At 40.7% G+C, this 27,772-nt stretch overlaps 2 protein-coding genes across 4 annotated transcripts in view; one reads left to right on the top strand and one right to left on the bottom strand.

Moving 5' to 3' along the window:
- Positions 1-27,772, top strand: part of coro7 (coronin 7) — a 109,591-nt gene that overhangs the window by 61,018 nt on the left and 20,801 nt on the right. The window lies entirely within an intron of this gene.
- Positions 968-21,700, bottom strand: vasnb (vasorin b). 2 transcript variants are annotated; one of them, XM_081610027.1, is made up of 3 exons: positions 21,269-21,700; positions 14,434-14,513; positions 968-4,021 (listed from the first exon to the last, which is right to left on the bottom strand). In XM_081610027.1, exon 3 carries the CDS (start codon positions 4,012-4,014, stop codon positions 1,930-1,932), a length of 2,085 nt encoding a protein of 694 aa, XP_081466153.1. In that variant the 5' UTR covers positions 4,015-4,021; positions 14,434-14,513; positions 21,269-21,700; the 3' UTR covers positions 968-1,929. The 2 variants fall into 2 exon arrangements, with proteins under 2 accessions (XP_081466153.1, XP_008401062.1); XM_008402840.3 differs by lacking the exon at positions 14,434-14,513.

Here is a 27,772-nt window from a genome sequence, read left to right as displayed (position 1 = left end):
CACCCCCTACTGTTATGACTTCCTCTCGCTCTAAGTGATGGCGTAACAGAGAAGTTAATGACAAACACATTCTCTACATTCCCACCTTCCCTCCCTCCTAATATGAACCATCCTTTCAATTGCTAAACTCTAAATACAAGGGGGGAAAAAAACACCAAAAACTTACTTTTAGGTATTCATTTAATGTAAATATCACTTCTTTCCATTTATACAAATAAGTTCACACAATAAAAAAAGCAATATGCAATAAAAAATTTCCCTAAATAGCAAGGAAAAAAATAACACATTGAAAATACTTTTGGCTATTCTCAATGTTATCTATTTTACAGACAAATATTCCAGTTTGCTACTCTTGTTTTAAAGGCTTTTGGGTTTGTGTAGGATCAGTAAGGGAAATACTACGTGTAAGTAAAAAGGCAATCACGGATGTGTCTTTGGTGCGTTTGAAGACAAATAATCACTGCGGCTCGGGGTACGCCAACACATGCGGGCAAATCAAGGAAGTAAATGATAGCAACTCTATATCTGTTGGTTTTTGTTTTCACAAGACAGAACATGTAGCTGGATTATCTCAGTTGCTTAAACAAACAGTATTTACTATCATTCTTTGCGTAAGATTCACAGATACGGATCTTGGCTCTATGGGTCTTTTTGATGATCTTCCAGTGGATCTCTGCAAATCTCATTTTCTTTTCAAACAGTATGGACACCAAATGACGTTTGCATAGTGTGGCTAGCTGCAAGCATGCAAAGCTGGTGTCTCCCCTGTCAAAAGGTAACAGCTCCTATCACGCCATCGAGCATGCTATTTTTACTCAAATGAAACACAGTACATGTGAACTGTTTGCTTTGCTCATTTTACCACCCGACCATGAACTGTGTTGCACTGAAGTTGTCTTAAACAAATAGCTGAGTTACCTTAAAATGAAACGTAAACAATAAATAAAGTCACCGGAGACTTATGTGATGAATTTTCAGCAAAATAAATGTCATAGCTGTTTAAAAACAGTGCATTGAACATAGAATTACAAGACCTTCAGTCCTTTCCTCTCTGAACCTTGTTGTAATCCTGCTTCTCTTCTCTTTATAATGGGGGGGGGATTTAGTCTTGATTTGTTCCAGACTCCCATCTACTCAGACTGTCTGATATTCTGGGGGTAAAACCCTATGACTGACTTTACTGGTACCAAATGAGTTTTAATCTTCAAAGATTTTAATCTGATGTTTCGTCTGTTAGTCACAAGAAGTGAGTTGAGGGTGGAAGGGGGGAGGGTAAGGGCTATGAGGGGTTTTAACATCACAATATTTAACAATAATAAAAAAAATACAAGTATTAAAAAAACATGTTTATAAAACAATTTCATCCAAATAAAGCAATACAAGCATCAGCTATTTTCTCTGTACAACTTCATTTGGTGGGTTAAAAGATCATTCACAGCATACACTGATCCCTTCTGGTAAGTACTGAAGAGTTTGCACCGCGCCTCAAAACCAACTACTGAGACTGTTCATGCTGCTTTCTGTGATGGGGAACAGAAGTACAAGTTCATTTCAGTGCACATGCAGCGCACATAGAGGAGTGCATGAGCTTTTTAAGTGTCCCAACCCCTAAATTGCAGCCAAAAACAATAGTCTCAGCATCACAGCACGTTGGTTGATAGACTTTGTAGCATTCAGCATAGAAACACCATTGATGCGTTCTAAAGTACAAGCATAAAGTGTTCCCATGTTTCAGTCTCTTCTTGAACAACCATAGAGCAGTGAGTTGATAGTAAGTCCAGCTTCTTTTTTGCTGATTAGTTGCCTGGTTCTGTGTCCTCCGCTTTCAACCAGCAGACCTTGGTCTATGTGTTCTGATTATTCCACTTGGCAGGACACAGCAGAGGAAATACAACTCGTCTTTTAGACATAAGTCATCAAGGCCTGCTGTCAAAAGTAAGAAGGCTTGTGCATGGGCATATTGTTATTTGATGAACAATGATCTTGTATTAATAACACCTCATACTCCATACTACTTGTTTGGACAGAAGGTTCAGGAATCATAAGTTGTGGCTGCTTGTGAAACAGAGCTCCATTATCTAAACCGGCTTTAACTCCATCCATCCCCAACTGGGAGGGTTCACAATCTAGATCCAGGTGGGTCTTGGCTCTCCTCCTCCGAAAAAAGAAAACCATTGCCACTGCTATCGCTATGAGGAACAGCAGTATCATGATGGCATATGCAGGCACAAGCACAGTGCCTGCATATGCACTGGTGTCAATTTGTGCACCGGTGCCAGAAGATCCAGGTTTAGTATGAGCCTGAGTGCAAACACTCTCAGCATCACTAACAGCACCTATAGGACTGACACACACGTTGTAGGTGGAATTGGGTTTCAAACCTCGAAGTGTGTACTCTTGGAATGTTATTGGAAGGTTGAGCGGAATTGGTCTGCGGTCCGGCCCAGAGAGGTTTCTGTAGGTCAGACGGATTCCACGGATGTTAGGCCGCATTTTAACATAGCGGTGAAGATCTATCAGAATTGATGTGGCCGTCGCTTGATGTGAAGTGATGTCTGGTGTCTTTGTGACGATGGTGGACTTGGATGGAACAGCTTCAGTTGGATAAGTTGAAGAGCGGCTCTGGATTTCACAGAATTGTCCAGATGTGCCATCTGGACAGGCACAAACAAATGGACCACGGAGAGTCCACTGACAAGTGCCTCCATTGAGACAAGGATACTTGGGACAGAACTGCTTTTCTTCATCTAGGCCAATACTGCTGCTGCTTGGAGATGCAGGGACAGAAGGCAGAGGAACATCACCACCTTTGGCAGGTGTCTTTACACTGGCTCTGGGGACTTGGATAGGTCTGGTTGTAGTTGGTAATGTGGTAACAGGAGCAGGCAGGGTGGTAGTTGTAGTTTTGACAGTAGTAGTCGTCATTGCAGTTGTGGTTGGGCAGCCAAAATCCCTTGTTTCCAGTCTTTTTAATACTTTTCCAGCACTGATGGGTGGAAAATGACAGCGTGTCTCCTCTGTTCTCTCCAGGGTGATGCTCTGCGCTCTAAGCCATCTTGGGAACCATGCTAGGTTGCAAAGACAGTTGAAGGGATTTTCGGCAATTGCTAGTTTTTCTAAATGGGGGAAGAGCTGGGAAAACTCCTCAGGAAGGCCTTGTATACTGAGACTGCTTATGTCCAACTCTGTTAACTCGCCAAGGTTTTGCAGGTCCTCAATCTTTGGAGGGCCCATTGGGTTGCCAGCAAGATTGAGATGAAACAGCCCTGGTGTCTCTTTTAGTGCTGAGGGGAAAGACTCGAGTTTGTTTTCTGAAATGTCCAATTCATGAAGATTCTTTAAATTTCTTATAAGCTCATTATTTAGGCTGGTAAGTCCAACACCACCAAGTCTGAGTGACTCCAGGTTGGGGGTCTGAAGCTTGGAAGTATTTAATGAGGGCAAGGCATTAAAACGCAGATCCAGCAGTAGTAGTTTGGGTAATGAGAGGAGGGGCAGGGTTGTCAATGCATTACCTTGCAATTTGAGTTCCAGAAGGTTCTCCAAGCCATTAAATGCAGCTGGATGGATCTTCTCTATATGATTGCTGTACAAATAAAGGCGCTCCAGCTGCGGCATTCCATGGAAGCATTTTTCTGAAATGTAGGTAATCTGGTTGGATGACAAGTCCAGATTTTTTAAAGAGCTCAATGGCTCAAACACTCTTTCAGGAAGATCAGTAAGTTTGTTTTGACTCAGATCCAGCATTTCCAAGTTAAGTAGTCCATTGAAGTCCTCAGCTGCAATGCCTTCAATCCCATTTGCAAACAGGAAGAGGTTTTTGGTTGATGAGTCCAATTCGCCAGGAATGGTAGAGGAGCGTCTTCGGGAACATAAAATGTTCCCTGGATTGGAGCACAAGCAATCCTGTGGACAGTTGCTGGAAAGGATGCCATCAGGAAGGATGAGGAGGAGCAGAAAGGACATCAATGGACTGAGAAAGACCTTCATGGTGCAGAATCTCTCTCGGGCCATGCTTTGCCTAAGACAAGAAAAACAAACACAGTTAGCAGTTGGACTCTTAGAAATATTCTGTATAAAAGAAAGATAAAGAAAGCCTAAACATAACTTTGTAATTAGGCAAAGGCAAGTTTAATTTAGTCCACTCCGAGTACTAAAAACCTTGCATTTTAGGACCATAATCAAAGACTTCTGACTCCCAAGAATAGAGCCTTGTGATTTCTGCTTTTAGATTCAGAAGCACAACACTGATTTTTGTCCATGCTGACACTGGTCTAAGTCAAAAATTACATGTGTACTTTTCTTAACTTAGTTTAGTTCTCTAAACCTCAAGAATTTGTGAAACTGGTAAAAGTAACAATTAACAGCATTCTGTTTACTCCAGTTTTTCCTCGTCATACAAAGTCACTTTTGAGTGGCTGCATGAATGCCGTGCTGCATGTAACAAAGCATCCGCCAATGATTTATTTGTATCCTACTAAACATGAAGAAGAGCTGATAATCTGGAACTGCCTTCCCACATATAGGTGCAAGATAAACATTTTCCGAGTCATCCAGACTGACGGCCTATGATAGTTGTCAAACAAGTGCCTCTACAACATTAAGAGTTGAAATATAGTGATAAAGATGAATAGATTTTTTAAAAAAAAGATATATTCCCATGGTTTAAGTCATTTCACCTGAGTCCAAGCTTTTTAAAACAACTGTTGAAGTGGAGTGTCAGCACGCTGCTTCAAAGGATGATGAAAAGGAGAGGGGAATAGGAATGAGGGGGGAGATGAAGAAGAAACCAGTTTCAGACAAGTCTGTGTAGCCGTTTATCATCCAGTGCCATCAAGTGAGACAAGCATGAGGGAAGAAGCAACATGTATATGCTGAACATTGCCCAGAAGTAAAAGGAAAAGGTGGTAAAATGCACTTTTGCTTTATTGCCCCAAAGTGACTCTAAACCTTCCTATCTCAACTAAATTTTTTTTTAACAATAAGGACTTAATTTCCAAACCTATGTAGTTACATTTATGATATGTTGTATGTTTTACAGTTTGAATGCTATATGGAATTTATCAGGCTTTAAAAGGTGCAGTTGTTGCCTGCACAAAGTCTCTTTGTGCAGACCTTGCCTGCACAAAGACTTTGCCAAACACCTCGATAGTACCCAACTTTTGGAACCAAGAATCTTATACAGAGTACAATCAGAACATTGTGTTCTCACGACTCACGACTGATGCAATCTATTTCACCAGAAATTTTAAAGGAAATGTTCATCCATTCCTCTTTTTATGTGGCAACTGTTTCATTTCCATTTCCATATGTAAATATTTACTTCAGAATCATGTTGATACTTCATGAAATTCCTCACGAGGTGCAAGTCAGCTAATTTATAGACAAGATTTTTCTCAATTTTGTTTCTTTATTCTGTTAAGTATTGAAAAAAAAACTAATGTAAGGTTTTGTGTTTATTTTCATGTATCTTATTTGTATAGAGAACAATTTAATATTGAAATAAACAAAATCTATAAAATGATATGTTGATGTAGTTGGATTCTGATTTTTTGGGTCTTTTTTATATTTTGTTCTATTGCAAAAAAGAAAAATCTGTTCCAGTCGTATTTTTAGTCGCAGACCAATACCAAGTAGCAAACAGTTGTAGAGTGGAAGGAAAAATATGTAATTATAGTTTAAATGTTGTTTTTTTCCCCCAAAGAAAGTCTGAAAAGTCTGGTGTGTATCTATCTATATCAGTTCAGAGTCACCATCTAAAAACAGCAGGAAAGCCCTTTCCAGATCTGTACAGCAACTGTATAAAAACTCCACTCAGACTTAGATTTGTTTATGGAAAACCTTGTTGAAAAAGTAATGACAGCATCTGATGGCAACAGCTCGCTGCTGGCTACAAATGAATGAGCAGCAGAGGTGAAGGGTTGCAGTTAACCTATAATTTACACTCGGGGGGCCTGCAGGGGTTTGTGTTAAACAGAGTTCTATAATAGTCGTGTTTCAGAGTAAGTAGCTCAGGAAGAGTCTAAAGTAGCAGCATTTTATTTGTTTGTTTTGGGAATTAAAGTTGTTTTTGCTATAAAAACTTCATTCAAATCTCACTTGTCACCAGACTGAATTTAGAGGTTTCCAGTGCAATGAGGGATTATGAAATAATTTGTTATTGATCTTATGGAAATTAAGAGATCTCAAAAGATAACCAAAAGGCAGGGGCACAGGGAGAATCAAACAGCAGCTAGAGGGGATGCTTGTTTTATTAAACCTAAGAACTAAAGCAAAAACTTTACCAATATTCTGGGAAAAAGGAAAAGTGTCCAGAGCCAGTATACACAGCAACATCAAGCAGCTTCAGAAAAGCAAAAGCACCACAAGGATAAAACCAAGAATATTTCCCTTAAAAATAATCACTGCGGTATTTCTACCGCTGCTTCCTCGGGGATAGAATGTTTATTTGAGTGTGCCTCACTCCAAACTGGGCCAGGCACATCTGATAAAACCCAGCGGAGGAGAAACTGTGGCGGAGGTGGATGGGGAGGGATTCGGCCCGATCGCAGATAAACTGGAACTTGAAAGGTTAGATTCTGCTGTTGTGTTTTCTCTTTGGCTGCAGCAGGCCCGTGCTGATCGGCAGCTCAGATACGGCGCAGCTGGGACGCCGCTGCTGCGGTGAGTGATTGCTGTGAGTGGAGAGGTGCAGAGAGAGATAGTAGAAAGGCGAGTTGTAATCCCGCACATAGTGGAGGAATGCCCCCCTCCTGACTTGTCGTCCTCCTTTCTCGACTTGTAATTTCCTTTTCTCTCCCCGGTGCACTTGAAACATTCCTGAGACAGGCAGTTTTGGGCAAAAAAGTGATCTTGGCTCTGTGGTTGGCTTTTTAAGATTTGCAGGAAGCTTTTTGGGGGTTTATAAACAAAGGATTGGATTCATTGTAGATCCATTAAAATCTGTTTGTGAATCTGACATTGTTTGGTTTTATCAGAAAACTTGTTGGCAGGTGAACATGTGAAGCAACACAAGGGCCTGAAAATGTGCCAAAACTCTGAATTACGGAGCATGTGAACTTTTTTGTGTTGCTCAAAGTGACAAACATAATTCAGCACTTTGGAAAACAGAAGAGGCATAAGGGATAATCACATTTCCCCTCTCCTATAGCTCTCTTATTATCCAGCAGAGATAAGAGCAGGTTTCTGTCAGCAGGGCCTCAAATTCAATAAGGTCTGACTTTAGAATGGTGAAGTGGGCTTCAGCAATTAAATCCCAGCAGCCCATAGGGTCAAGAGTCCCTGTCTTTAGGGCTGAAGGCTAACGACAATGTGTGGACAAGTTGGGCCAGAGACGAAACGAGCGAATGATGCTGGCTGACAGTTCTGGATAAGGCTGCACACAGCAGACTAGATACTCCCATCAAAGAGACTTTTTATTTCGGTGACCTTATCTTTTCACATGAAAACAGCTTGTGGTATGTGCATTATGTGGAGGATCTACGTCGTCTCTGTCCCCTTCCACTTCCAGCAACGTCTTTGCAACCAGATGGATTCTGTTATCCACAATCAAGCAGAGTTATCCGTCAACATGACAAAAGGGCCAAGGGAGAATTGGAAAGGTGAAGCAACGGTATCTGAGTTGAAAAAAGATCACTTGAGAAGCAACATGAGGGAGAACAGAACCGACACTTTTAGCACATACAGTATATACATGTAAAAATGTCAGACTGCTGATGCACGGAGACTGATGTGTCTCTTATGCAGTGCTTTATTTCTGGTTGTACATGTCAAACTGTTTTAGATAATGTTACCCCATGGAAAGATGAGATGCTCAGAATAACTGAAGTTGAAAAAAAAAACTATTGGCTGACTTTCAATTTTATGCTTGTAAAGACAACCAGACAGCAACCATGTAATTAAACAGAAAAAAGATCTCTAAATATGTGTTCACCAGCATAACTTTGCAATCAAGGTCTATTAAGTAACAGGAACAAAAATTACATTTTACTATTGGCATAGTAATAGTCACACTTAAAAATGTCACTGAGAATGCTCATCCCGAAGCCCCTCTGATCACTGCGATCTGTAGAGGTTGGACTGGGATTAAGGCCTCCAGTTTTTCCACAATGTGCACAAACAACAGATTTCAGTCTGATCCCAAGATGAGATTTAGCTTCAAAAACAACTTAAGCAGGTCTTTATTGGGTATGTATACCCCTTGAATACTTTTGCAAGGTGAAACTCTTAAATCTTATTTTATTGGGATTCCCTGTGCTGGTCCAACATAAAGCAGTTCACAGTGGAAGTACATATTTTTTTAAGAATGAAAATGTTGCCTTGCTTTTCGTTGTTGACCTGCTTCCCTTTATCTACTGAATAAAAGCATCCCCACACCATGATGCAGCCATCCCCATGCTTCGCCATGTTTCAACATGTGCAGTGTTAATTTCTTCCCCACATATAATATGCTTTTGCATGCAGATCAAAGAGTTTACTTATCTAAGTCATCTTAGTAGAGCACCTTTAAAGTAGACGCTTTAAGGCTTTCAACTTTTCCATATGAGCAGTTTTCTGTCTTAGCTGAAGAAAAGCCCCACACTGCAAAACACTGGACCCACCGTAATTCTTCTTGAAGCAAAATATGTGAAAGTTAGAGGTATGGATACTTTTTCAAGGCCTTTTTTTTATTTTTATTTTTTTTACAATTTTTACTCATTTTCCACTTTTCGACATAGTTTGTTTTTTGTTTGAAAGTCCTTTTCATCTTAAGATTTACGATTTGGAACTGTTTTAAGAACAGTGTGAAGCAATACCATTCGAGCATACAGCTGGAGGACTTGAAAGAGAGCATAATATACAAGCGCAGGGGTTAATGTGAGGGTAGACTCACGGTAAAAATCCCAAGATCGGGATGCATTTGCTGCACCAAATGAGATCTCAGGGCACCTCCGTGTTTGATGTAGAGATAGCAGTGAGTGGTTTACATTTTAGCTCGCTCTCATCTGCTATAAAATTACAAACAAGACCCGAAAGCCTAACAGTCGTTCAACAGCCAGATAGCATCAGTCCAAAGGACGACAAAGCCCATAAGCTTGTGAGACATGGAGCAACTCCTCAGGGTCAGAGGTTAGGCTCAGATTAGTGTTTCCACTTCTGCGCTCTATCCAGCAACCTTTGTTGTAACGCTGACCCACACAACACAGTTAACATCCTCTGTTGGACAGAGTCGCACGCCCAGCTCCAGTTACAATCGTATACCTGCGCCTCGTCTCGACAGGTGCCTTTTTTTCCTCTGCTCCTCCAGTGGAGATATGAAACCCCAAACCCTCTGGAGTGTGTCTGACTACATGATACGACCAGGAAGAAAAAAGCCCGAGGAAGAAACCAGAGGAGGTTGGTGGCAGAGTCTCGTCTGCAAGAGAGCGCTTGTGGAGTCTGCGTCTGCCTCCTCTGAGACTTTGGATCGCAGAGGTCATGTTATGTGCGCTCCAAACGGAAACGTGGATCATTTCCTTTTTGTTTTATTGCTAAAGGATATGACATATGGTTTGGTAGATGCTAGATCAGATTTTTTTGCTTTTTAAATAAGCACAGACTCCGGCTGAGGCCAGACACACTGTCCACTTGTTTCCCCTCGGTCACGACACGAGTCTTTCGTCATCGTCTCCTGCCCTGTGACCCTCTGGAGACAGCAAATCGCAGTTGCTTTTGTCTCGCGGCTCTGCACATCTGCTGAAGACCTTCGCCACAAGGCGCTCACGTTACACAGAGGACACAGGATTCCAGCATACCACTGACAACCTGTCCTTTGATCCGCTTTCTCAAAGTGGTGTTTTACACCCACAGCTTTTGTTAGTCCTGTGCCTCGCGTCTCTTATTCATCCTTTTGTGTCAGACACAATAACAAACCGCAGCACTGCAGAGGTCGCAGCCTGCTCAGGCCAAAAGCTTCACATCACCAGGAAACCGTGTTAGCAGGGACTGGTTGTGACGAATGTGGACCCTTTCTAGACTTTGGCCTTGTGCTTTCGTTTTCCGTTTGTCCGGTCACTATCAACACCTTATTGTTCGTGTTGGCAGCATGTTTCAGAGTGCTCTGCCATGCTGGTGCAGACATGTAACACAAGCTTGGCCACAGTTGAATTAAGTTGATTAAAGCTTCTAAGAAGAACCAAGTTTGAAGAAGGAAATTCTTTGTGTTTTGTGCTTGTTTTTTTGTTTGAGGAAGCTGGAAGGACCAGTTAGTTCAGTCAACCACAAGACTACAGTTACATTCACATGCCGACAGTCATCCTTCCTGAGTGACATTCATTCCATCTGCATAATGCTAGTTTATCTCCTGGCTATTATGATGCCTTTCTAAATAACTTTGCACACCATACATACTTCTCATTCTATGTAGTTTCCTATTACTGGGTTTCTGTACAACCACTACAAACAGGACAGGACTTCCACATTAATCATAATAAGAATGAAAAGGTGTAGCATGGAGTTATGTCTATTTGTGCAACTTGATTTTGACCCCCCCCCCCTCCCCTTTGTTGAAAATCAACATGTAAAGGATCAATAAAGAGTTGCACGCTGTGTGACTTAGTCAGGCTTACTAGAATGAATGACTGGCAACCTGACTATTATTGTTGAACAAATAATGTCACACGTACTCACTGAGGAAAATTATCCCTTTGCCTCTTTGTCTGTCAGCATGTCTGAGTCATATTCTCACTGTATTCAAACACGCTGTCTGCCTTATCCGAGTGTGTACTCCGGATACAAACATGTCACATTTGTTTAAGCTGGTTTTCTAGAAGCACTAAAATATCCTGTTTTGTCCCGTTCTTGCTTAACGCCTCTGCTCAAAACTTTAAAAAAAAAAAACATTTTCGGTATTGGTTTGTTCGTGACGAGTATGACTGGAATCCGATGAAGGCAGGCAGGCCTTCTCCACCTGCCATATCTACCCTGTGAGGGTTTAAAATTTCAGGGGAGTTCAAAAGTAGTGTGATGGTAATAAGTAATGTTGGGCAAATGGCTGCTTGTTCACTTTGTCAGACTTTGCAGTCTTTGGGACAAACTACAAGTTTGCACTTGTTTAGAGAAAAGCAGTAAAATTTCACCACATAAACACAATATAAAGTAGTATATAATTATTAATTTCTTACAAATAAAAATCTCAAAAGTGAGATGCTGATACTCTTAAATAAAACCCACCTATGTTTAACTTAACCTCAGTATAAATCAAGCTGCTCTGTGAAGACCTGGGAGGTTTCTTAAAGAGTATTGGTAAACAAATAGACCAGGGAACACAGCTGAAATGTCAGAAATTAGAACTTTAAAGTGGTGTAAGATTATAAAACTACATCCCAAGCATTGAACATCTTTGAGCTGATTTCAGATTTGTTGAGTATTGACCTGTAAGTTGCCAGTGACACGTACATATTGAGTATATCACAGACAAAGCTACAGGGATGCATTAAATCCACCTCACAATACTTCTCCTGCTCTAAGAACCCACTGTTTAAGATTTTTGTCAATCTGCCCCAGAGTTTTATTTTCTCTTTAACAAATAATGAAAAAAAAAAAACCCCAGACATGTGCCATACACACAAGATAAATGTGAACCGGAGATCACTGGTGCTGATTACAGTGTCACAAAGGAATTTATTGTGAAACTGTTGCCTGCATTGGTGCTGATCCAGCACTGGGGGAGGTTGGAGGTTGGAAAAGGCAGCAGTCAGGCGGTACAGTTTCCCTCCCCACTCCTAACATGGACAGGCTTCTCCTTCATGGCCTCAGGTACACTCTGTCACCCTATGAACCAAAACTCTCATTTCTTTGTTGTTTTAATCAAATATTCTGGTTCGTTGGTCAACCATACAGCGTAAGGGAAATGCGCAATCAAAGCTTAGAAGTCACATCCAAATAACGAACACAAATCAGAGCAAACAATTTAAGAGATGATTTGGAGAAGGCGTGAGCACAATAATCACCCAAACAGATGCGATCCGCAGATGTTTAAAGCCCTTAGTGCTGACCTCCTCGAATCTGGCATATAGAACATTTTATATGTGTTAACAATGTTCTCCAATTGTATTTTAGGCAGACCAAATAGATCCAATATGGTTTGAATACCAAATGTTAAAAGTATAAAGGAAACTAAGAGACATAATGGCCCTTTGTGTGGTTCATGACCCAGATCTGTTCTTTACACATGACATGTTTATCGTACTTTCAGACAGAAGATACAAATGGCTGCTTTGTTGGAACTGAATAGTAACTTTTGTCAGCAAAAGGAGCAGTTTGTTTGCTCCAAATCAACAGGTCCCTTCATACATCTCTTTAGGTGATCGGAGCAGATTCCTGGGTCAAAAACACACAACAGCGTGTACTCTCTAATGTTTGCTCACACACGTGTGATTGGGCTCAGAGCTTTGATGTGAAAGAGTTTGCTTAAGCATGCGGTAGAATTACCGTATGAAACACCCTTGTTTGCTCTAGAGTGTTTGCCTGCGGGTTGAAATAGTAACTTTATTAACCCACAATAATATTCTAATGTGCTTGTAGTGGGGAGCATTGATAAGAAGCTGCAGCTCAGTCATATTCACTCGTATTTCAACATGTTGTGAAACCGTTTCAGACGCATGCAGGAATACAGGCGTGCATCTGGAAAACGATGAGTAAAAGATGCGCAGGGTTTGTCGACACGCGTTGTAATTCAAGGCAAGCTTTTGATGGTAAAACTCCGAAAGCAGAAATAGGCTCGGTGTTGATACTGAACTATGTGCGAGTTGCAAATAATTTACAGCAAGATAAAAAAAAAAAAAGGATGTGGAATGTGGCGGTTATGGCCAGAAATCAATACTTCACTGTTGCGTCTTTCTCTGCCTATAAGACGGGGATCAGACAGGAAGAGGAGGAGGTGAGCGAGGACGAGCGAGGGAGGCAATTAGCAGGAGTGGTGATGTGCGTCCAGAGTTCCAGGGAGACTGTGTGCATGAGGGTTTGGCTTTACAAGCCGTCACAGTCCCTGTCACAGCTCATTGAAAACTGGAACAGCACAGAGGCAGGACGGAGGGTGAAGGGTCAGGAAAAGGTTCGCAAGGTGAACAGAGGATACGTTGTGTACTGACATCCAATTACTGGGACAGTATAGTGCGAGTGAATAAAAAAAAACATTCCCCAAAACCAATTCCCAGTTTGAGATGTCATTAAAGTAAATAAGATCAAAGCTATTGGTTTGTTTGAGACCTCAGTAGCTTCAAGGCATTGTAAAATAACAGGACTACACTGGTGTTGCGATTGTGTGCTAATTAACTCATTTGCTAATTTTTGTTGTTGCTAATTGCAACAGATATTTTCTTCCCCAAAAATATTCAGCTAGACAGAAATTTGTGTCTATGTGTATTTCCGAGTCTTGTTTTCATGTGGCCACTGTTTCCAGAAGTGCTAAGCTAATGTTAGCATGTTTCCTGGCTGTTTTGTTATACGACTTGTTGATAATAACATGTCTCAACACAGTTCCTGGTAATGTGTGAACAGAGCTTGGGGGTGTGGGGGACTCTTTAAACCTCATGAACATTATGAGTAGTGTTTCAGCTGCTCTCTGGGCAGCTTGCTTTAGACTGAGGTAGCTGCGGCAGCCTTTATGATTTCTCATCTACTGTGAATGTCATTTTAAAAGTTGAAAGTCACTGTTTTGGAAAACTGTGGAGCCTTTTGATAAGCTAATTCGTCCTTAGAACTTCAGTGCCTGATATTTTTGGGTATTAAATTTAGTTATGTGGCATGGAGTGTTTCATACTGGTCATTGTTTCCAGTAAGGAATTGTCACTTTGACTTCTATAACATCAACAGGATCCTCATGAAGGTCCTTATCCGTCATGTTATGCAAGTCATTTTCAGAAAATACTCGGATAACTCTATCATTTGTTAAATTTGAGCATTTGCGGGCATGAAATTGTTTTAAATACGTATGAAAGTGAAGTAGGAATGGATAAACTGCCTATATTTAGGGATGAAATGATGGTGGCACAGGGAAAAGGAACTGCAACATTTCCTTAAGTTCAGAAAAGAAACAAATTAACGTACGTTTCCTACACAGCCTCCTTGTGTCACTGAAATGCTGTGTGCTTGGTAGGAGAGCTGCTCTTGTTCTCCTGCCAGTCTTTGTTAACAGGCTCAGAATGAAAAGGCCTCTTGAGGAAGCGGGGTGTTAGAGTTAACGCGCTAAAGACCGCCAACAGTGGCTTGTTTGGGATTCTGGATTCAAATATTCCAAGTGCCTATTAATATAACCACATCAGAAATCCTACATTATTTATGAAGTCGAGCTTTTTTTTCCCTCTGTAATAATATACAGCCTTCCTGATCTTAACCATGTGTTTGTATTATAGTAGCTGGCCACCTCTTATTTATATGGACACTTTTGTAGTAAAAGCTGCCAGATTCACTTACCCAGTCACGATGCTTCCTCTTCTACCCCAATCCCCACTTCTTCTTCTTCTACTTCTACTTCAGTTGCTTTTTCTCCCCACCTGGAAATAAAACAGTTGGATCTGTTAATCAAATCACCTTTACCATGTACAACCGGCTCTACTTAGCTGGAAACCAGCCCCTCTGTCATGCACTGTTAATAGCCCACAAGCGAAACAGGAAGTTTTGCTGCTGCTAATTGGTTAAATTCCAGCTGTGTGCAGGAGCATGCTGAGCGGGCTGACCATGTGGCAACACAACAGTGTGACGGAGCACAGGAAGGGAGGCAAGAATGCGGGTCGACTGCTCGCCTGTTGCATCTGTCAACTCCTTGTCTTAGCTTCATCAACCCATCGTCTGCCATGTGTTAATTTAAACTCCATGCCCTCATACAGTGTGTTCTGTTGGTTTTTTACCAGGGTAGTTCAACCAGTTTGAGCTGAGACATATATCTGCAGTTTACATATATTTTTTTTTATTGCTTCATACATGTTTATTTGCCTCTGCTGCTAAAACTCAGCACTAGCCACAATGTATTTATCTTTTACAAATTTTTTCCCTATCTGTGATGTTATGACATGAAATATAGTACGTGTTAATGCAGCTTTTTATACATAAAGATGAACAATATGAACAATAAATCTGATTTGGTTCTTAAAAAAGAAATAAGTGCTCCTATGGATGTATGACTCAATCAGATAGCTCTGACTGGAGATCAGCCAGTCAAGTACAGAAGAAACTAAACGCACCGCTCCATTAAATATGATGGTGGCAGCAGGGAAGCTGGTCTAAGATAATATGAACATGAATGAATGAGTTTTTACTTCTGTTCCGTAAAAACATTAAACCTAAAAAATTCCACTATTATTTATCTAAATCCACCTCTAGCAGCCGTTTGTACTGTGGGGAACTTTTTTTAGTTAAATCAGATAAAGACAAGGGACCTCTATCTCTATCAAAGATCTTGCATCCTATTGTTTTCTCTTTTTATCTAAAGTCTTTACAATAAAATCAGCAGATCAGATCTCAAACAAAGCTGGAAATAGAAACTGCCAAAAAAAAAAAATCCTGATCAGATTCATTATATTCATCTCCTCTTATAATTTTCAATTAGTGGATGAAGATCGGACAAAACCCCCCCAAAAAAAACTACATTCATACCAGTTTTTGGAAAATATTTTAAGCTGTTTTAAAGCCAATTATCAGTATATATTATGCATGTGTTATTTGATTTTTCCTCCACTTTTACCAACTATGACAGGTGACCTTTATTCATATTTTACAGTGTTTACTATTGTGTTTCTAGTTAGCAGTGGATTGTAAACCATAATGCATAGACATTTGATCTGAGTAAGGTTTTAAAAATATGCCACAAACTTTACTATAACTGTTTGTGGAACAGATATTTACACATAAGTTTGCATGACATGCGACAGTGTATTTACTTGTGAAACTAGTTGTTGTTGTTTGATGCATGGTGTGTTTTATACCGCCACACAGAAGCCCTGTTCTTTCACTCATACTTCTTTGCATAGAAACCCACACAGGTAGAGGTACCGATGCACGCTTGTGCAGACAAGTTGTGCGAGTAGCTTCTGAATCGGGGAAAAGCGTGTGTCCTGACGCTTCTGTGGTTAGATTTTTGAGGTCACTGCCTCTCAGATGATTCCTCGACTGAAGAGTAAATATTTAGCTTTCAAAGTGGAACTCAAAACCCAAAAAGTTGCGTCATTGTTTCAGATGAAGCTCCTGAAACCGCTGTAGCACTGGGTTACTGACAACAGCAGGCTGGTTATGCAGCCCAGCACCAAGATCAGCTAATCACAGATACAGTTTTTTTTTTTTTTGTTTTGCTTAAGATGCAAGAAGCTGTGAGGCTCCTTCTTGCTCGACTTCCTACCAGTTGCATGTCGTGACTTGCGCCGCTCTTGTTCTGTTTGCAGCGTTGAGCGACTGGGATTCTGGCTGATCTTTGCTGCCGTTCAGATTCAAGCAGACGGGCACAGATTCCCGCTCTTGGCCTGCGTAACTCACAGAGCGGCAACAGATAGCAGCGCTATCTGTGTCGCCCTGGCTGCGACTGAAATAGACATTAAGAAAAGAGTGAGCCAGAGAACAAAAGGGTCGACCCAACTCAGTGAAAGAATGGCCTTTTTATGTGTTAGATGTGTCTCTTCTCCAACATCTTTAATTCAAATGATTGAACTACCTCCTCAACATGCCATCAGATGCTGCAGAAGCCTGTGGCAGCAGACCAACACCTGAAACATGCAGGACAGTAGGTGCTGATTTTGTTAAAAACGTCCTCTGTATGCATGCACTAAAATTCAAGGTCACACTTTTCTATTATGTTGCGCAATAAAAGACATGTAACACATCTCTCCTAGGGATGGCAATAGCTGCACTGGCACTGTCGGTGTGTGTTTGTGCCTTAGATCTTTGCTTTCCTTTTGCCTAGTTAGATCTAGTTTATGGCTCATCTCCTGATTACAGTGCAGGCCAGAAGTAATTACAACCTTAGATTAAGAGTCATTTCTTCAGTTTTTTTTCCCTTTTTTTTTTTTTTTTTTTTTTTACAAACCAGAGCTGAAATGCAGCAATTTGTGGTGTATTTCTTTATAGTTGAACATCCTTGTTATCCTCCTTACTCTTTCCCTCACGTCCCTCTGGAATTTTTTTCCCCCTTTGGGGGGTGGGGGGGGTTATCTTCACAGATTTTCCATCTTGATTCAGAACTTTTCAGATGTACTTAGCAGACTTGATTCTGCAGACCTTTCAGAGTTGGCCTCGACATGCTTGTGTGGGACTGTGTGTGTGAAAGCGGACGTGGAGGGCAGCGGGTATTTGAGGGGGGTTCTGGGGCTCAAATTGGGCCACTCCAAAGCCCTCAGATCCCTTCGCATGTGTGTGTATATTTATGCGAGGGTTTTGAAGTGGTTCTTCTGAACGCATCATTTGGCTGCATCGGCGAGCTCTTCTTCAATTTAGCTTGGCAGGCGTATGGGCTGGGGTTTGCCTCCACATACCGCTAGTTCAGCACTGATGTTTGAGGCAGAGGCCTTTGAAGCTCAGGGGTTTTACTCAAAACTCCTCTTATAAGTAAAAGCTCCTAGGATGGCAACAGCCCTCCTGCTGTGCGACCTCTGAGGGGAGATGAACAATAACGCGTCAAGTTTTGACATAAGAAGGATTTGTTCTTTTTGAGTTTCCTCCTTGCTAATTGTAACATGTTTTTTTTTCCAGGTTTCCGCCCTTTTGACTTCCCCCTCCCTGCTTTCTGAGAGCGTGCCCCGCTCTTCTACCTTCCCCAGGCCTCCTTGCCTCAGCACCTGACTTTTAACCCTCTAATCCCTCTAATATTGAGGGTCGAATGCTTCAGGCACTCGCCCTAATTGGTGCAAAACTGAGCCCTGAAAAGTCTGGAAGTTTGGGGAAAGACATGGATGTATACAACATTGTGATAAGGTTTCTAACAAACTGGGTTTTCTACCTGTTTTTCTTTCAGAATTTCCAAAAAATTCTCATTACACTCCATTTTCCAACCACAAATAAGTAAGCTGGATAAATGCATGGAGGATAGAATTTTTAGATAATGGGATATACATTGGGATATGAAATGTTTCCGTACTCTTCCAAACTTGGAAAGCACCTCAAAAGCCTGACTTTTTCCAGACTGCACAGGAACCCTGCTTTTAGTTCGGCTTTTAAAAACAACAAATGAAATGTTTTGATTGTGGTTCGCAGCAGATTTAGACATCAGCGCTCTTTCCCTCCCAAGCTCTTTGGCACAGATAACGAAATGCCAGCCTTGATTTTGTAAAAAAAAAAAAAAAAGAATACCAGATAACGCTCTCACTGACCCAGTGTTGCCAACCAGTCCAGGACCGGGCGGCGGTAATGTGGTTTCAACATCTCTGTAACAAACTTCATGAAAGCCGGGTCTGTGCTTAATTGTTCGAATCAGATTCTATGACAGAGTCCCTGTTCTCCTCAGTCTGCTTCCCGACCACACACAGACGCAGCTAAAATAACCCATTCATTGTGCACACAGCACACCCTCTCTCCTTCATGTTCACACCAACACACACGAGTGGTACGAATGCTTTGACAAGCTTTGATCTAAACTTTGAAATACTTGCAAGAAAGATGCAAAAGTACAAAAGTAACTATTATCTTTTTTTTTTCTTTCTTCACACCCTCAGGGAACTTTTGGTTTGTCTCTCAGCTCCGAGATGTCAAAAATATCAGCATACACAACGGTCTGAGGATACAACAGTGACTGTTCAGGCACACTTGTGTGTTATTTACAACATCAGAAAGTGCCCAGCAGCCCTCTGTTTCGCTGCTGTCACCATGTGCAGCCTCAAATTTCTTCACATTAGTGCAGGAGTAATTGGCCTCCTGTGGCTGCTCCGCTATGACTGGTAGCCTAATATATTAACAGATTGCAACCATTACATACTGTCAATGACAGAGGAGCTTTTTTTTTTACAGCATAATGAGTACCTGCAATGGAGCACTTTACAATGAAACAAGCAGAGCTGCAGTGATGGGTTAATAGAGGGGCTATTGGAGTAGTTAGGTCTGGGTTTTTTGCCCCTAGGAGAATGGAGGCGGTTTTCTGTGCCTCATTATGGGGCCATACAAGACTAAAAGGAAAAAAAAAGGTTGTTCTTAGCTATTAAGACATTAACCTTTCCTGTTGTTCTGTCTGATGTCATGAGTCCAACAAAGGCAAGTTTGATCTGTGCATGTTTATACTGGCACCATTATTTGGAAAGTGAGCAGGAAAAAAGATGGAACTGTTACTTGTATCTTTACTCTCCTGAGTGGAGATCGGTTCGAGCATGTCGAGTCACGTCGCTTTATTAGATGTTGGTTTAAACCTGGAGAAGGTCACCCAGAGATTTAATCTTTCAGGAATTTGACCCCGTCGCTCGCAGCTCTGCCTCACGCCTGGCGAAGGAAGCTGACATTTGTCTGATTTCTGTGTTTATCATTACTTGCATCTGAGCAACTTGTTCCGGAACGCCTTCAGCTAAATGTCCAAACATTTATACGTTTTGGCAGCTCTGTAACTTGCACATATTTGGAGTTGTGAAGTTATGATGTAGTTGAATCATTGCAGCACTGGTAGTCGTAGTTGTTGCATATTTTTAATGTTGCAAAATGGCATAATTCATCGCTTTATGACTGAAGCTTGGCCCAAAAGTTAATCTTATTGTAAGACATGCTTAAAATAGTGTTTATTATTATTCAGCAGTGCTGTAATATCCTGAAAAGAATCATATTTACCCTGAGGGAAGTTTAATCCATGCCAGTTTTACATTTTCTTTGCCTAATATATCACAAGTAAATGCAAACTTTGTGGCTGCTTAGGGTACTAATAGAACTTTAAAGCTATTTTAATCATTTCTACACATTTTATGCACCGTTTCACAGCTCATTAATAGATGAACATAACATAACACTAATGTTTAGTTATAACTTTTTGTCAGATTTTATCAGTATGGAGAAATGTGTGCCAACTTAATCTCCGAATCACTTAGTTTTTTGCTTGTTTGCTTTAAATTCTTGGGTAAAAATCTGCTACCATTTTTGTATTGTTTTTTTTCTTCTTTTTTTGTTGCTATTTTGTAACATGGAGCATTTATTTGAGAGTTAGATGGCTTGTAAGTATATTTTCTTTAAGAAATAATAAATAATAATATATGCTTCAGAAGTATGAACAAAAGTAATACCAGACCCCTAAATCTGTTGAATTAACTGTTTACCTACAGAGCAAATAAGGGAGTGCTCTGATCATCTTAGCTTAGGAAAGTTAATAGAATTATAACAGAATTAGAAAATCGACCAAAAAATGAAAGCATGTTCATTTAAATTGTGTTTATTTGATATATAGTGTAAAGGGTCGGTTTCAGTCCATTACTGAGTTGCTAGTTAACTGTACATAGAGAATTAAGAGTGAGCTGGAATGTAAAAAGGGAGCCCTAAAAATAATTTATTCTTCGGGCCTCTTATAACCTTTGACCGGCTCTGCCTTTTAAAACTCCCCAGATTCAAACACATTTCTATGTAAATCACGCGTATTGTGTCCCGTTGAGCTTCTCGTGTAGTGGGACGCTCCCTGCTGCATGTTCCAAAAACAGCTGTCCTCTGCGGCGAGCACGGCTCGGTGCGGTCTAGACGCTCGGCTCGGTCCCTGCGTGCTGCACGGCGTCCTGCGGTCCAACGCCAGCCCGCCTCGTTACCGCCCCGACGGCTACTTTTGTGCACCGCGCACACGCTATGCTTGGTCCAGTTACAAAACACGCGTTTTCTTTTTGTTTTTTGTTTTTGTCACTGATTGTTGACCTGAGGCATTAGAGGCAACCGCATCCTCTAACTTATCATCCCAGTAAAGCAGCAGCGCGTCCATGCAGCCTCACGTAAACCTCGTTTTCCGTGAGTTGAAACATTTGATGCACTTCAATAAAATTCTGAGATCTTGTGACGTTACATACGTGCATTAAATGATCGCTTTAGAACCCCCCCCAACCACAACAAAACAATGTTGGTGAGTTGTGCTGCCTTTTTTAAGCTAAAGGTGTTGCAATTAAAGACGAAAATATAACAACTTAACAACTCTAGTCACGTGTCAAAAATGCGTAATCGGACATGTCAAAATGTATTTTATCCCTGTTCGTATGTTGATTATATTTCACACAGTCCTGCTTTACGCGTCACTTAATTTACGCGTCTTGATCCTCAACATACAGCCTTAAAGACCTGAGAGTAGTTTGTTCATATCTTATTAGTAGATACAGCAGAGTCTTACCCGTGACTTTGTAGAGGTGAAGCTGTAAGAGCGCTGTCGCGCTTGTGTCCGTATCCAAACAGAGCACTTCACCGACGTTAACTCCAAAGCTGGTAGTTTTCCGTGTGCGCACGATCTCGCAAGAATAAACAAACGTATTTTTTCTTTCCTTTCCGTGGACGTGTATTGACCTGGGCTATCAAGAACGGTCCTCATCAAATGGCCAGAGAGAGGTAGACCAGCCTCCACGTCAAGGAATGCGCTCAAGTGCCGACTCCCCTGGACAAAAAGCGCTTTATTGGAGAGCACAGGGAGAGCTGGAGCGGAGCGGAGCAGGGAGGTGGGAGGGGCGAGTCCAGGCGCACTCCTGCGCTGACTAAAAGGCAACAAACAATTCACCTTGCAGCCTGACTCAGGAAAGGAATTCCAGCCTTGTCTTAAACCTACCCTGCAGGACCTGTTCTGAGAAACGTTACAACTTTCAGTATTATCTGATCCAGAGGTAGATTTTAATTAAAAATGCAAGACATTTACTGTTTTCTGCAGTGTCGGTATTTTTTCACGTTCAATTAAAGTGTTCATACCCTTTGAGTCATTTACAACACAAACTTCAGTATATTTTAATAGACTTTTATGACATAGATCAACATAATCTAGACTAACGTGATAAGTATGTATGAGTTGCTTTTTATTTTTTTATTACTTTTTTTTTACAAACAAGTCTGAAAAGTGTGATGCACATTTGTACTCTCCCCCTTTACTGTAACAACCTTAAATACATTTTAAAGTAACAAGTTGTCTCCTGAAATTGGTCAATAAACAATTATTTCCACCTGTGTGAGCATTTAAGAAAACCATTGAGAAATGTTGTTTGAAGTTTACCAGTTTTTGGATTTGATTGAAAGACGGATGGAGCTGCTGTTAAAACATGGCAAACCTGAAATATTTCTCTATGCTTAGCTCCATCTATCTTTCTGTTATTCATAATCAACTTCCCTATGCTTGCAGAAGAAAAATATCCCCACAGCATGATCCTGCCACCCCAATGTTTCACTAGATGGTTGATTTGAGTTCTTTGCTTACAGGCCAAAAACTTCAGCTGTGGTCCCATATGTGGCTTTTGGTCAACTTTAAACTGGACTTCTTTCAAAAAAATACTCAAGTGTGTGGCTGTAAAATGGCAAAATGGCTAAAAAACTATTCAAAAAGTTTGAATAAATTGAGAGGAGGTCCTGATCTGAGTGCGCACGTAGTGCACATATGGTTGCTCCATCATCAAACTGAGAGAGCTATCAAATACTTCGTGACACCAGTGACAAACTACCCATTGGCAGCTGAGAGACTATTTCGATGTCAGCTTGTCCCAGCCAGGTACGGAAAGATGATAGCCACTAGAACTGTGACACTTCCAGTGTGTACTTTTAGCCACACGCCACTAAATTACACAGCGCCCTGGAGCCGCTTCTGCCTAATATTTGTCTTGGTTTGCCACGTGCATTCCTGCAGAGCATCAGTTTTCCGCCTCATGTTGGCACGAAACTTTAAAAACTAACTTAAACCATTGCAAATTTCTCACTCCGGTATTGCCTTACACTCCCGTGGCCGAAGGTGTAGAAACTCTCAACAAGAAAATGATTCAACATGCAGCCCTGTGTCTGACCCTGAGGCGGGTCGCATGTGTCTCCTGAAACCAGCCCCCACCCCCAGGATCCTCCAGACAAGGGGTGCTTTAGTTCCACTTGTGGAACCGTGCTCACTGTGTAATTTCTACCATTTGTTTTTTCATACTGGCCTCCGCACAGTCTGTGGTTCATGACTTTTCTCTTGGTCGCTCTCCTTCTGCTAGGAGTTATTATCAGTGCAGCACACACACGCAATACCATCTGCAAGGTATTACAGTCAATTGCAGGAATAGAGAAATGATTTCACACACATCCCGCAAGGTCCAGATAGAACTGCTCAGTTATTCCAGAGGAAAGGTTTTCCATATTTAGAGATATTTAAAAAAGGAAAGATACATGCTTACATTTTTTTTCTACCTCGTTATTTACATTTAGCTTAAAAGAAAGTTTCTTTGTTGATCTTGTGCTTAATTGAGTTTGTATTTTTTTCCTATCTGCAGCAGCAGACCTGAAGTTAACCAGCTGCACTGTTGGTGAATTATTTAGATCAGTGGTTCAGGTTGTTTATGGTGGCCCCCACCAGATCTGGGGTGTCTGGAGTACTTTAGGAAGGATTCTTGCAAACTGGGGTCTTAAAATTAAAGTCTTACATCAGTGACCAGTAATAAAGCACAATAATAGCACTTAGCATACTTTAAATAATTCAAATTCAAATGTAACTTTTGTACGGATTGTTTGATTTAACCTTTATGAAGCAATAAATAATAGCTTAGAGAGGGATTTTGTGGATTCATTGAGAATAAAGTTAATGTTACAAGCATTTTCTATAAGCACATAAGTCAGGAGTTAGCCACAAGATATATGCGTACTTACTTAAGATTCCAGTATCTGCCGCCTGAGTATTAATTGGAAGGTTGAACTGTAAAAACACGACTGGGTAAATACCAGAGAAAATTTATCTTGACACTATGCTCACTGAGAGGGGATGGTAAGGGGGATTTTGAAAAATTGGGTTGTTTTCCTTGGGCTTCAGGATGCCAAAGAATTACTTTATTTTACTTAACTTTTGTTTACACAGAAAAGTCTCACTGAGACATGAAGCCCCATTTTCAGACTCACAACTTTAATACTTTCTGCAGTCTTTTTCCTGGTTCAGGTCATGCTATTCTATTGAAGGGTTTTACACATTTAGACAGATCCAATGACAAATGAGATATTGCATTATTTATTCATTTTGATTCTAAAAAATTAGAAACAAATTTTTTTATTACATTTTTTTTACTTGAATCAGCCTTTAAAACCTAGCCTGACCACTGCATTTATACGCATTTCTGCTCGATTCTGATCTTTCTTCACTTCTGGGCTTTTTCCCATTGAATTATTGTCACTGGTAGATTTTTTTTTATTGGCCTCTCTAAATTCTCCCTAGGTGTGAGTGTGTGTGTGCATGGTTGTGTGTCTCTGTTTTGTCCTGCGACAGACTGGCGACCTGTCCAGGGTGACCCTCCCTCTCGCCCAGAATGTGAGCTGGAGATAGGCACCAGCAACCCTCCCGACCCCACTGAGGGACAAGGGTGTACAGAAAATGAATGGATGGATGGATTTTGAATTGTAGTCTTGCCTGTAGTTTTAGCAGCGCAGCAGAAGAAGTGAACAAAGCCGTTAAGTCGATGTTTGCCACACTTCCAAACAGTGAATTGACATTAAAATCTGCTTCGTTCAGCTTTACACTTCTCTCTTATCAGTGGAGGATGGTTGTTTACAAAGCAGGCGATTTCTGGTAAGCTTCATAGCATCGACCTGATGATGCTATGAACGTTTGCGATTGCGTAGAATTTAAGACTTTGACACAGTCCACGCCTCCAGCAAGTAATAATTTTCTCAAAAGCCGAGAGTCCAGAAGCAAAGCATGGAACAAGGGGCTGGTTTTTAAAACACATATTCTCACATTTTTCTGTAGTTTGCAGCTTATAAAAATTCTTTCCTGGGTTTTTCATATTGGCTTCGCGTCTGTTGACATGTTGTTCCATTTCATCTGTTTTGTAAATTAGTTAATACTTGAGATTGACGGTTGTACTTTTTATGTTTCCATTTGCACATTTCCTTGCCCTTACTTCAACAATAAATAGATATTTACTTAACAAATACACAGAAAGAAAGGGGAGCAAATTCTTGTAGTGAACACAAACAGTGGAAAAAAAAAAACATGCATTTGGTCTGAGCTGTAAATCACAGTCCAGTGGCTGCAGGGCCGTCACCACATCGGGCTTCTAATCACCGTGGTTCAGTAAAAGATGGCGAGGCAGCTTATAGCTCTGCCCAGGGGAACCTATAAAACTCTCGTGAAGCTTGGAGCCAACTCCTGCCTGCTAACAGTTTTAAATGCAGGCACTTTGCCACATAGAGCCAAGCTGGGCTGACGGGAATTTCTTCAGGCTGTTTTATAATCACTCCTCAAATCATGTCTGCACTTACATGTGCTGTTCGCCTCTCTGCATTGATGAGCAAACTTGTGCTTAAATCATCCAACTGTCTCACTTCATTCTGGTTGTTGTGCGACCCCTTTTTCTGTTTTATGTGCTCCGTCATTTCTGACCTCATTCACCTTCTATGTTCATAATTTACTGTTACTTTTATAGTTTGTTCCATCTTTTATTATAAGTTCAGGTTTAGCCGACGTTTATGGATCCTCCAAACAGCTCGTAGAGCGTATAAACTGACTTGAGATTTATTGTTTGGAATTATATTATCATGAGGAATCCATGAAAGACGGGGAAAAAGGAGGAAAACAAAAGCATTGTTACTGAAAAGTGAAATTCTACGTGAGAACCTCGAAGGTCTCGAGACAGGAATGCACGTCGATATAACACAATAGATATAAAACAAAAGATATAAAACAAAACGGAGTGTTTTGTTTTTATATGTGTTTTTACATTTTTTTTTACAAACTTTCTTATTCACAGCCAAATTAAAAGTAAAATCTGACATTTATTGCTGCAATTTTCATGTTTTGTTAAAAATATTGCTGTGGATTTTTACTTTTTGTGAGGCCAAATAAGACCATACTTCATGCTGCAAAGCAGCAGCTCATCAGACATTGACACATTTTGCAAGTTCCATCCAATTATCCATCCATTATCCACACGGGAGTCACAGACCCAACCCAACCACCAAGCAAATCATTTTGGTCGGGCCACAAATCTAAACCGTAGTTGATTTTCTGAAAAGTGGGACATTTCTGTGTGGATCTGGTCATATGTTTCTAGATGTTTTATTTAAAGGTCCAATATTATCCCATTTTCAGTTTTTAGACAAAGTTCATCAGATTGTTAATTAAAATCTTCTTGTAAGAATACATGATGACAGGCAGCAAAAATCCCAGGACCTATGGAAAGGAAACCAGCACTTAGCATCACACCTCCTCCACCATACCTTACAGTGCACATGAGGTTCTTTTCACATATCCATTTAAAATTCTCTGCATCTCTTTGTGGTTTCAAAGTGTTTTTTTTCCTTATTTAGACCAAAGAACAAAGTTAAGAAATGTTTGGGGGCAGATGTTTATAAAATATGTGTAGCATTGTATAATTAGGGTATGAAAACAGATTATTAGTCCAATTCAGAAGTTCCCATTAGGACAGTCTTTGAATAATTATCATTCATCTCTTTGTTGTCTAGATGCTGAGGAGGGCATTCTCTTTGTTTGTCTTCAGTATTGTCAGCTGTGTTCGGTTGAGTTCGGTGGACGTGCGTTTCATCGTCAGTCACACATAAATGCGCTCTGACAGCTGCATGTGTGGGCTGCCTCAAGATGCGACTGCCATCTTCCATTTGCCCTTTTTTCCCACCAAACCCTTTAACCCTGCAGCTTGGAAAAAAACACTGTCCAAGAAATATGCACTGCCATGCAAAAAGAGGAGGAAGAACCTGGCTAACAAACTGGGAGCATGCAGGGTTAATTAGATGCAGTTCTGGGAAAGCTGGATATGAGGGAATAAAATATGGCCAGTGGAAAGAGAAGTAATGAGTGTGCTGAAAGCAGAAGTTGTTACTGTTTGTGTGAGAGCAAACAATTAATCCTGCCGTTCAATGCAATATATCATTTAAGGTTGAAATATTGACTCTTCCCATCCAAGCTTCGCAGCCAACCTTACCCCGTTGTAAGTCATTGTGCCCCTCATAAAGCTGTCCTCTGTAGAGGAAGTTTGAATAAAATAATTCACCATCATCTGGTAGTCGGACCCAGCGTGGCTCAGGGATCAGGGAACAGTGGATCTCCTCGACTCAGTTTAGATTTAGGATTAAAGGGGTTTCTTTTTTTTTTTTCAACCTTTTTCTCACCATCACTTAGGAAAGGGGCAATTTGGGGAGTTGGATCTAGCTTTGGGGCAAGTTTTAAAAAGAAATCTGGTTCCTGTTTCGGACTGTTATTGTTTTGACTTTTTTATTTTCATTTTTTCCACAATAACTATACATAGATTTGTTGTTTTGTTGTTTCTCTTGGCTTAATTTGGACAAATTGGCCTCATCAGAGCTCTTTTTAAATATACACGAAAAGCAATCCCTGCTTCACTAACCTACTGTATTGAACCAACTAAAGATATTACCTTATGATGTTTATCTCTTTACTGGATCCTCTGTGAGCTGCAGCAACTTGGATTTGGAAACAGGGAGCTAACAGAAACTACAGTGATATTTACTACTTCTTCATATGTTGTCTTTACAATGGACAGATGTCCAAGAGTTTTACTGAGATTTTATTTGATAAATCAACATAAACTAGTGGATAATTGGAAAAGTAATGACATAAGGGTGTCCAAGCTGTTCAGGAATGAACATCTGAAAATTGTGGCCTGCATTTTTCTCTAGCCCCCTTTTTTTCTGGCATCCCTAAATAGCATCC

This window comes from Poecilia reticulata, chromosome 8 (assembly GCF_904066995.2).
Source record: "Poecilia reticulata chromosome 8, P_reticulata-male-v2, whole genome shotgun sequence".
NCBI classification, from domain to species: Eukaryota; Metazoa; Chordata; class Actinopteri; order Cyprinodontiformes; family Poeciliidae; genus Poecilia; species Poecilia reticulata.
This window is presented reverse-complemented; position numbering and strand designations above follow the sequence as displayed.